General features: G+C 38.8%; 1 protein-coding gene across 1 annotated transcript; it reads left to right on the forward strand.

The window, feature by feature from the left end:
* The first annotated feature begins 349 nt into the window (after nt 1-349).
* Nucleotides 350-9740, forward strand: LOC140344863 (carbonyl reductase [NADPH] 1-like). The gene is made up of 3 exons (XM_072432061.1): nt 350-688; nt 8040-8147; nt 9224-9740. Exons 1-3 carry the CDS (start codon nt 400-402, stop codon nt 9658-9660), a joined length of 834 nt encoding a protein of 277 aa, XP_072288162.1. The 5' UTR covers nt 350-399; the 3' UTR covers nt 9661-9740.
* The last annotated feature ends 2483 nt before the right edge of the window (nt 9741-12223 follow it).

Here is a 12223-nt window from a genome sequence, read left to right on the forward strand (position 1 = left end):
AGGAAGAAGAATGCAGATTTCAAGCTAATGATCCTTAAGTCTCCAAACTTACCCCTTGTGTTGGAATAGGAATGTTGGCAAGCATGCATGGACTTAACATAATAAATAACATAAAAGTTTTTTGTTCATATTTTTTGCAACATTTATTTCAGAACATGCTAGAAAATCATTTTCTTTTTTAACTTAATGCAAATGAAATTCTGTTATGTAATTTGTAACAGTTTATTATATCAGCATTAGATGGCGGCATGTATGTCAATGTGTGTATATGTAGTTGGTGTTCGGTTACAGTAACAGAATATGACCTTCGTCCCCTGGCTTGGGGTGGAGCTGTCATTATAAATACAACATGCAGTGACTGTGTTATCAGCTTGCTTTTTGTGCACAGTAACTGTCAATATGTCTGGTGTGAAGGTAGCAGTGGTCACAGGGGGCAATAAGGGCATTGGCTTGGCTGTAGTCAGGGCATTGTGTAAGCAATTCCAAGGAGATGTCTATCTAACAGCCAGGAACTCTCAGCTGGGAGAAGAAGCTGTGCGGGCCCTGAAGGAAAAAGAAGGACTGTCCCCATTATTCCACCAACTGGACATCAATGACCTGAACAGTATCCGGGCCCTGCGGGACTTCCTGAAGAACAAGTATGGAGGGCTGGATGTGCTGATCAATAATGCCGGCATTGCATTTAAAGGTGAGTCCTCTATGGGTTTGCACTGTGCAAGAATGACAAATTCAGCAAACTGGCTCTGGATGTGCTGATCAATAATGCCGGCATTGCATTTAAAGGTGAGTCCTCTATGGGTTTGCACTGTGCAAGAATGACAAATTCAGCAAACTGGCTCTTATATTTGGATAATGGTGTAGCTGAACCTTAAGTTTCCGAATTTCTTAGATAACTTTATTCAACTTTGTGCAAACTGCAGGGAATTCTGATGTTCCAGAATCATGTCTGAGTTAACAAATTTTAAAATTCTCTGCAGATCAAACATCAGAATTTATTTCTTTAGAAGAATCAAACATTTGTGTTTAGTCTCATTATCCAATTCAAAGTATTTTTTTTTCTAATAACACCCTGTTCGCACGATCTTAACAGAACCAGAACTTCAACGGGTGTGTCAGACAACTGTAGAAGATTAAAGTGTATCTGACCTCAAGAACTAAAATGTATTATAATGCAGCTTACAAGTGCAAAGATTCAGTTTTTGGGTTGTATTCCCCCTTCTTTTCATCAGGTGATCTTTCCTGTAACAACTCTATAATTTAGTGAGAAGAAAAGGAAGGACACCTTCTAGCACAAAGTAGGCAAAAAATCCACCCCTGCCATGTCCCTAGGTACATCAACCATAAAGAATGAATACAAAAACATGATTGGTTAAACCATCATCATCTTTTTTATATCACTACTTAATCTGTGTTTTCCAAATACCGAAATGAAACATTTGAAACTGAAGGCAAGGATTGGTGCAATATAACACTTTAGTAGTTGTGTGTGTGTACACATCAAAGCAAAAGAGGGACAAAAGGATTTGGTTACAATAGAGGGACATTTGGGAGCTATAAACTTACAATCCAGGAGAACACTTACCGTACTCATGCCTTTAAACGCTCTTTCCCAAATATGTTGTTCCCTTTTTGAAACATAAAAAAATGAACATGCAAAAAGTCATTGGTTAAATAGACCAGGGCTTTGTCCTAAAAATATGTTGCAGATATATACAACAAAAAAAGGAGGGCTGAGAAGGAAAGAGGGACAGAGGGACTTGGATGTGGACAGTTCCTACTAATCAGGGACATTTGTTATCCAGACTAATATCCTTGTTATCCCTGTCCATTTGCAACTTGGTGAATGAATAATTCAGAAGAAGCATTCAGCTAGAGATATGTTATGACACCTGATTAGTATTAAAGGACAATCATTTAGCCTTATTGAAAGGCTCTCCACCCCTCTATATATTGTTAAGCTTCATTTTGCTGAGATCACAATTATGTTTTTTATGTAGCAGTAAATTGCTTTGGGTCTATTTGAAGTCATTTATTTACCCCTACAGACCAGGGTATATTAAAATAAATTTAACCCTCACTACTTCCCACCACTCCATAACCCCCTTCTTATTGTATGTTCCTTCCCCCATCTCCTAGATTGTAAGCTCTTCGGGGCAGAATCCTCTCCTCCTCAGCTGTGTCACTGTCTGTATCTGTCATTTGCAAACCCTATTTATTGTACAGTGCTGCGTATAATTTTGGCGCTATATAAGTCCTGTTTATTATTAATAATAATAATAATAATAATAAGGTTAATAATAATGATAACCCCCACAAAATAAAATATATTGCACCTTACTAGTCCTCCAGTGGTGTAGTATCAATTCAATACAAATTTAAAACCCTCCAAGTCAACTAGCCACATTTAGACCCTATTTAATGTACAGCGCTGCGTAATATGTTGGCGCTATATAAATCCTGTTTAATAATGATAATAATAATTTAGACACAAGGACACCATGTAAATTCATAGCAAGGTGTAGAGACATGGAATGGAGTTTTTAAAAGTAATTTGCTATTTGTTAGCAAATGTTTTCAATCCTAGACCAGACCCATTCCAGGTTTGCTGAATCACCCAGGTTCACTGATGAAAGTGTATCCTCTCCAGCCTTTGATAGCTCTAATAAATCAGGCCCATGGATGGGAAATATAGGTACCTGTATATTAAATTAGGATGCCACTGAAAATGGTACACACAGATGTATTAAATGTGAACGAGAAGAAAGTAGTGCCCTGGTAGATGCCAATTCTGAATATATTTAGGTGAATTGTTAAATGTGTCCTTTTAATCTTTAATAGGCCTTAAAAAAAGTCGTTTGGAACAATCCTTTTCTTTAGGGATGGGGTTTATGGGATAAACAGTCTTTAGCTCATTAGCTTCCACGGTAGAGGTTTGTTTGGTCTGATCTGAAATCTGGTTAATTTTGGAGAACGTAGCTGTAGTTATTTCTTGGTGTTTCTGGTGGGGGATTTTTCCTAACCCAGCTGACTTCATAAAAAGGCTCAGACAGCACATAGCCCCCTGCTCTTCCATGGAAGGTAATGAGTTTACGGCTGTATATCATATAACTGCTTCTCTCTGTGGGAACCGCTTCAGACTGAAAACACTTGTTAATATTGATGTGAATTAACTTGCCTTGCCTCTACCTTTTTGTAGAAATAAATAATTTACTAGAACTGTGACTTCTTTTTGTATTTTTCATGCCATAAAACTTGATTTCATGGACAAAGATCACAATTGAAAACACGTTTAGCTTTTTTAATAACACTTTACAGTCCCTAGTGTGCCCAATCCCCAAATGACCAATGAGAACTTTGAGTTTTCTTTAAATGCAAAATATTGAAGCGTACGGCTCGGCAATGGTTGCTTCATACTACACTGACGTCACGCTGCGCCTCCTTTGTTTTTCCGACTCTAGTACAGTTCGTGAATTTAGTGCAATATAAAAGCGAAAATTGTCATCCAGAATATAGGAACTTATTAGAATATTACTTTTTTTATTAATAATAAAACATAAAAATTGCAAATAATAACCAAATTTTTCTGTGGACCACCAAAAGTTTCTCATGGACCACCCATTGGTGACCACTGATCTAGAAGTATAGTTTGTGGGCAAATCATTATTCAAATTTTGCCTTACACTTTTGTGGCCAGATTTGTAAAAACGCAAGACTAGTTTTGATGGTTGTGGAATTGTGAAGAATTGTTTCCTAACTAAGGTTCCCCCAGAGATTGTTAGGGGTTCTTTAAGAAATAAATAATTTGTGTCTCTCGGGTTATTTACCACTTACACCAATGATCTTTTTTGGGTGTAAGGGTGACATTCTTCCCAAAGGTCAGCAATGTGAGGCATTCTTCCAAATTACCACCATGCTATGACTGCATGATGTATGAAGGAGCATCATGAAGGAGCTGTACATACCGCACCTTTCTGCTCTATGGAAAAGGGAGGGGGAGAACGATGGAGTAGCACCCCGCTGTGCTCTCTTCCCTTCATTTGCTTTACGATTGTTCGTCGACGGGAACCTTTGCACATGTGTATGTAGCCTAAGATCTGAATGTTATTTCAAGGCCTCCCCATGTTGAAAAGGTTGACAATGACTGTTGCATAGCATGGTCTTTTCAAATTATTAGCGTGGAAGCTCTAAAAGAACATCGTTTATTCAATCCCTGAAGTAACATGTTCAGGGAAAGTGCTTTGCTCAGTTGTGTAGTAGAGGTATGACCTCCTTTGGCAGAATAGTTTGTTTGCAGCATCACAATATCCCATATGCTGGACTTTCTAGATATCCTAAGAAATGCAACGAGAATACTTTCCATCACTACAGCCAGCTGAAATGCCCACTTCTCTATACAACATGTATCTGTTCACAGCAAATTGTCCCTGGAATTCCCCTTGCATTCATGTACTTGGAACTGGATATATGCCAACAGTAGGGATCTCCTGTCTGACGATGCCTGCATGATTGTAGCAACAACGTCCCCTGCCAGTAAAGGGAAGTGTGTTTTGTTGTAGCGCGCTGGAAAGATGCATTATGGGTGCCATTAGGAATAACCGCTATGCACAACATATTGTATGCTGCTTGGACCACATAAATAAAAGGTAACCCCAAGGTAACTACACTTGCTTGTTCATCTGACAGCCCTATCATGGTTAAAAAAAATTACCTGCCATTTCTATGATGTAAAAGACTTAGTTACAAGTCAGTTACAAAAGATAATTTGTATATTAACAGTGATATTGTCCTTCACTGCTAAAGAAAGTCACCTACACTTACAGGTGAACTATAGCCAACTAGGAAATATAATGCCAGTTAAGCCATAATGTTTTTTATTTATTTAAATCTTTTAATTTATAATATTTATTAATTATATTTATATTATTTATATCTTTATTCTTCTATAACTTTTACTTCTGTTCAAGGATTGGTTTCTGCAAAGCTGCGGGCCATGCATTCATCATTGTCATTATACATTTCTGTATTTTATATTTAAGGTAGAATTAATAAAAAAAAAATAAAAATGCGAGTAGATTAGTAGTAGTTTTTTGCAGAAAGGGACACACTACGCCCCTGATTCATCAAGCAAAATCGGATTATCGGTCGCGCATTCGTATTAGCGATCCGGAATCGTGCGTGATCGCGCTATTCAACAACTGAAAAAGCTCGCGCACGGAGCCGCGCTTATCCGACAGCTTTTTACTGGCGATCTTGCATTGAAAGTCGGGTGTACGCGCATACTCGAGTCCGGACCGCGGTGATCCACGATCGCTGGCCGCGCGTACGTTCGCGCTTCCAGCGATCGCGGATTTCAATGATGAATCAGGGGCTACGTCTCTTCTGCAATAATGCAGCCTGTTTGTGATTGTAGAATGTACAGCACTCTGAGCTGCACATGTTCATCCTTGGCATAGAATGGATGACCTCATGTGCACATACATGGGGGTTATCATATCATTCCAGCCTGGCTAATCAAGATAGCCAAAGTTCCTGAAACCTAAAAAGGATTGGGTAAAGATGTTGGCAATGCCAAGGGAACACGATAAGTTTACCTCTGCTTTAAGCTATTATAGTGCCAGCTCTGCTATCCCCCAACAAAAAAAAAGATCTGAAAAAAATAGGTAAACAATACTCATATCAGTGCTAAAATCCCACCCAAATGTAATGGACAATGTGGAATTTCACACCTCCAGCTTACCTAGGAGGCAAAGGTGAGGTTGGGTAATATTATCCAAGCTTCCTAAAAGGCCATAAAGTAATTTTTTGTTGTTCATCTTTCTTTCATTCTTAAAAAAATAAATCAGACATTTTTTGCATGGGAAAGTTTGCTTAAACACACAAAAAAGTCACAGAATTTGGCACATCCTGTGCATCAACTGTCTGTGATCACAGGTCATCAATGGCACCCTGATGTACCTAACGAGCACCCTACAACATGCCTGCACCGAGCACCCTACAACATTTTAGTGACACAGCAACAAATACATGTGAACCATCTGTGCATTGTTTTACGTTATATTTAGACTGTTATTCTGTATTAATACACAGTCATGTGCTGACCACTTCAATGCACATGTTGGCCAGGGGTGTTGGGGTGCAACTCACATTCAAAATAAATGGGACCACATTGCAGCAACACAAAGTGCAATTCAATAATGTGAATGGGCTACCATGCATATGCACATTATTGTGTTAATGTATTGCAACTGTGTAAATTCTTGGGGTGCCATAGGTTTGAGTCATCATCTGCTAAATATGCAAATTCAAGGCAGAGTTCTGCTTTACAGTCAGAAAAGCTGCAAAGATTTTACCATTGAATGAGAACTAGAAATAAACATAATCTGTTTTTTTTACTGCAACATAAACCGGTTAAACCGAAGCATGTTGGTGCATTGACTATAACCATATTTTGCAAAGGAAACTAGATTTACAAGTTCTGGTTCAGCAAAAGTCAGGATGACGCTGCATTTATTGAGTTTAGAATGAACTGTTTTAATAGGAAACACAAGGCTCCATTCACCAAGATGGAGAAATTATTTTAAACTTCAAACACTCAACAAAAAAGTCAGGCTGTCTTCATGAAAGATTATGAAGTCTCTTCTGCCAGAGTTGTATACACTGAGCCACACATGTGCAGAAATGACGTCAATGCAACCTGGCCAATGAAGGTGGCCAAAGACTGAAATGCAAAGGAGGTCCAGGCGAAGATGATGAAATTACAAGAACCCTCACCAAAGTTGCTGCACTGGAGAGGAATACTTAGGCAGGCAATTCTGCTATTATGTGCAAATATGTAATTCACGTTAAAGCAAAATATTTGCTTTGCTAAAATTCTTTAGTAGGCGGTTGCCCTGTGGTTCTCCTCATACAAAGATTGATTATACTGCCATTTAGAACACTTGTAAACAGTTTGTAAATGCTTCCTAAAGTGATTGGAAAGTGTTTGCATTCATCTATGGAAGGCTGAGACACTGCATGGAGCAGGGTAGGGTGCTTGTGTAACTCCACGCAGCATCTCAGGACATCCGGCATGGAGTGCTGCAAACCTCCCAGCCTTCAAACCAAAAAAAACCACAACAGCACAGAACTGAAGGAACATTCCTTGAAGGAACATTATTATTGTTTGGAGCCAGTTGTGATTTGAAGTTTTATTGTTTTTTGTACATGTTTCTTTTTTGCTATTGTTGTTTTCTATGCAAATGAAGGGAAGAAACATTTAAAACAAAAATTTGCCATGGTATTAATAACTAAACTAATTTGCACAAAATGAACAGCGTGTGTTTTTTTGTATTTTTTTTTTTGTGTTTCCTCTTTGTTGCACTGGTCCGGTTTATTGTGCATAAATAAGCAAAAATGTGGCATAAATGAACAACAAATTTCTATGCAAAGAGCAGGTCACAGGGCAATAAATAGGGTTTCTACTCACATACACTTTACTGGAGAATACCAAGCAAGTGGTAATAAGGCTTTATAGTGACCCTTTTAGCAACCATTTCAGCCCTTACACATTTCTTGTATGCTACTTTTATATTCTGCATGTTTATCTGGCAAACACTTGTCACATGCTTCCGCAGGCAGCTCTTAATTTTTGGCTTTGGCTTTGAAGACCCTTTTATTACAAAGAATATTTCTTATTTCTAATAAATAATAAATGTATGATTCTAATTAAGTATTATTGTATTTATAGACTAGACTTTGTATTCCTCCTGAAGAAGTGACCAAACGCATCCAGGTAAAGTCTGATATGTCAATGTAATAAAAACTTTTTAAATAATATTTCATAAAAGTTGTTTTTAGAACATAATATTGATGCAATTCTTGTTGTACAGCATTAGTTAGTAAAACATAGGATCATATACGCCTTTAAAGTCCCATCCTCTTTCCAAATTTGGTTGAACTAATTTTAGAAAAATTTTGGGATGTGGCATTGAGTAATTCTAGGGGATGCTTATTCTATTGTTTGACAAATTCATATTGAACAACTCTCCATTTCTTTCCAGCTGCTGACCCAACACCGTTTGGCACTCAGGCTGAGGTCACTCTTAAAACCAATTTTTTTGCTACTGTGGATATTTGCCGGGAGCTTCTACCCCTCATTAAACCCAATGGTAAGTTCTTGTGTAAAGTCTGAACGATGACATGGGGTTAAACAGGTTTTTGTCAGGGAAAAAAAAAAAAACATGTTTAATACCTCTCTGCAAAATACATTCTCATTTTGCTTTGTTCCTTTGGGCTACGTTTACACTGGCCATGAGGTTGTAGTGTGGTTACTGTTTCCCTATGCCAGTGAACCGATGTTTCGGGGGAGGCGTTACCATTAGCTTATCTCTGCAGCAGCCTCATGAAGAAGGAATGGGGCAGTACCAGAACCATTTTTTGCAACCAGCTGTCAAATGGGCAGATGCTGATACCTTAAGAGTGAACAAGCAACTGGCAAGGTTGCAGTTGACATGAGCCACACGATTCTAAAGTAGGTCTGAACTTGCCCTAAAAATCCTACATGTATAGAAACATAATTGTGTATTTGCCAGGAATCCCGTAAACTCCTAACTTATTAACCCATTTGAGCTGACAACACAATACTTCTGTATACTGAATACTTCTCTAATTTTAATATTTTATAATAATATACTTTTTATAATAATAACTTAAAAATGTAGGTGCTGGAAATACATCCTTGCTTTACTTTATGGGATCCATTTATAAAGCAGTAAAAAAGTACTGCAGGTGAATCAACTACTCTCATTAAAATCATCAGTACCATGAATACTTGCAGTAAATGTTTATATTACTCTTTTATAATTCCTAATTTTGTTTATTTGTAAATTTGTAATATATCTTCTGTAAGTGTTCCTATATTTAGTGCAGTGTCTGGGTGAGGATAAATATTGCCGGTCCCAATGCCTCCAAGTTTCCCAATGAAGGCATCCAGAAGTTGAGTATGTGGAGAGCTTGTCAGTAGGAAGAATGGGTGGTCTGGTAGATGTCAATATCCGACACATTTGGGGGAATTGTAAATTGCCATGTCTCTGGAATCATTGTAGGCCTTAACAAATTCCATTGAAGAGTCCTCTTGTTTTTACTGATAGGGTTGGTTAAGCATTAAAAATTCTTCAGTTCCTTAACTTACACTGTAGACCTTTGTGAGGTCTGATCTAAAATAACATCCCTTTGTGTTTGATAGGACGAGTTGTAAATGTGTCCAGTATTATCAGCCCCAGGGCTCTGGCGCAATGCAGCCGCGAGTTACAGGAAAAATTCCGCAGCAACACCATCACTGAGGAGGAGCTGGTGAAGCTTATGGAGCAATTTGTGGAAGATGCCAAGAACGGAGTCCACCAAGCGAAAGGCTGGCCGAACACTGCCTATGGGGTGTCCAAAATAGGAGTGACCGTGCTGTCCAGGATCCAGGCACGTCGGCTGAAGGAAACCCGGAAAGGAGAGGGCATCATCCTCAATGCCTGCTGTCCAGGATGGGTGAGGACAGATTTGGCTGGACCCAACGCCCCCAAGACTCCTGATGAAGGTGCAGAGACCCCGATCTATCTTGCTCTTCTACCAGAGTCTGTGGATTCACCAAATGGAGAATTTGTCAGTGAGAAGAAAGTAGTGCCCTGGTAGAAGCCATTTGGTGAATTTCTATGAATTTACTTGCATTTCATGTACTATTTTTGTAGTAATAAAACAATTCCTAGAACTAACTTCTTTTGTATTTTTGGGGAATTACATCTGCCAGCCTGACGAGTCAGGGTAACCAAAGATTCCAAACTCAATAATATTGTTAAGGAGTTCAAAAACTTTTTTTTCTTTGCTTCAGTTGGGTTTTACATTATTACACCATAGAAAAGCATCGTGAAGCAGGTCAAATGCCGGATAAAAGAAAGTCAATTGCAGGTCTAGATGATCAAACTGATGCCATCATTACAAGCTGGTAATGGTTGACATTCGAAGTAGGTAAATTGGGCAATTGCCCTGAGTTCCCACAGTCCTAAAAGTTCCAAGGAGCTCACCCCACCTGCCCACAGCTTCCCTTGTACTATCTCAAGCTCTCAAATTTGATAAGGAGTGGGGCCACAATGCATTTGCCATGGACGAGGCCTAAACGATTATAATCTAATAATTTTTTGGGTCTTCTTGCTATATACATGGCACACACACTCCACAGTCTTCATACTGACAAAATAAAGTGTATGGTGAGTTTGACTTTGGATAGAATGGGGAAAGAACAAATTTTCAGAACCCTTGTCAAGTTTTTAATTTAGTTTGTATCATAAAATTGGGCTTACCTAAGTGTCCCAAGGAGTATTTTAATTTTTCCCTCCTCAACATCTTTGTGCAAGGAGCCGCCTACATCATACCTATTGGACCACCAATGCCTCTTTGGACATTTTTTAGGGAAAATATGCCAGGATTTGCTGCATTTCCTCTGCATTATATGATTTGTATTGACTGAAAAAGTCTACAATGTATACAAAATCCCAGAGGTCGACTGTGTTCTCAATGTGCACCAGGTCATGTGACTTTCAGTCTTAAGCAAACTGTGTACATGGTGGCATATCAACTCAACCAGTACATTTTTGGTTCATTTGTTAAATATTAAATATTGTTAAATATTTTGGTAAAAAAAAAAAATACCCGCACAACTGCCCTGTCAACCCATTCTGGGCAAAGTAACAGATTTAGTGGATACCTTGCACCTTCTGCTTCTCCCCTTCACACCATTGTGTTCATCTTCCTTTACAATTTTCTACCACTTCAAGGTAAAGGAAAGACTACGACTTTCACCGCGTTTCTTTCCAATTGCCAACTGCAAGGTCTGGTTGCTGACATGTGAAGGTAGGAGGAAGGGTACTAAAAACTTGCTCCAACCAAGAGCCAACCAGAAACTTACCCAGATATTACACTCAAAGGTGAATAAGAATAACTTCTATTTATGCTAGGGTTTGTGTCTACAAACATTTTTATTTTTCTTTGTTGCTAAAATGGGTTTTGCATTCCTTTACACGTCTATAAAAAATGTAAAATCTGGTTAAAGCAGGAAAACTTCAGTTCAGAAGGTCAACTGCATGGAAACAGCACCTGTCAATGAAAAGAATCTCAAACTGATGTGAAACTGATACCATCGACACAAGCCCAAAGCCCCTTGACACACACAATTGAAACAGTACCTTGCCAATGTAGGCAAAATTTTATTTGCCTTACATGCGACCCCTCTTTTTTGTTCCTGCATGGACAAGGTGACTGTCCAAAGACTTTAAAAAGAGGTTTGGTTGAAGAAGCATATGATTGTCTTCTAGAGCTGGAAAACCCTTGGGCACATGGCATTGCTATAGCACTTGGAAGGGCTTTATACCCAAACAGTGCCGCCCCATGCACCAGCACACTGGAATATGGGGTCAGGTGTAGATGAAGCCAGTGCAAGGATTCTGAGGGACAGTGACAGATGAGAACTACAAATCTACATGAAGGTGTACATGAGTAACGGTAGGTGGTCTGGTTGATTTTAGGATGTATGGACCATTAAACAGAATTGAGAAGCATACATTTAAGGTGGTCTGGGGGTTAGGTACTGCCCCTGGCATCCAAGATGCCCATGAAAGAAACCCTCTGCATTGTCTATACTGCCATGGCCCTTTTGGACACCAAATGACTACAGTCTGCCTTACTAATTGACAGGATGGTGCACAGTTTTGACCAACTTCATTCCCTGGTTTACTGTAAGAGCATATTGCTGGTAGCTGGTCCCCCTTCCATCATTCCTTGGGCTCCTGCCCAGGTTACCTTGTGAATTATCCAGTTCTTGGTAGCAGGAGTGGAATAACAGATACAGAACTGATCTGCAAACCTTACATGAGTATGTGAACTAGTTTGACTTTTTAGTTCAAGTCAGTTTTATCTTCTAACAATGATACAGCAGATTTTGCAACAAAGCTCCCGGATAAGAAACTGCAGAGTCATGTCCATCCTGCAGAATGGAAAGCTTTGCTTTATTCATCATGAATGGAAGTATTGTAAATGCAGATTCACCAACCACCAACCAGATTTCAGCATCCAGACATTAAGAAACTGAAAATGATTTGCAGATTTCTAAATTGTTTAAAACTGCTTTTTGTTATTGGATTGCTGGTAACTCTATTGTAAAATTGTCCACGGTAAACAGACATTGTAGATGCAGACCACCCAA

The sequence above is a fragment of the Pyxicephalus adspersus genome, unplaced genomic scaffold, assembly GCF_032062135.1.
Source record: "Pyxicephalus adspersus unplaced genomic scaffold, UCB_Pads_2.0 Sca102, whole genome shotgun sequence".
In the NCBI taxonomy this organism is placed as follows: domain Eukaryota; kingdom Metazoa; phylum Chordata; class Amphibia; order Anura; family Pyxicephalidae; genus Pyxicephalus; species Pyxicephalus adspersus.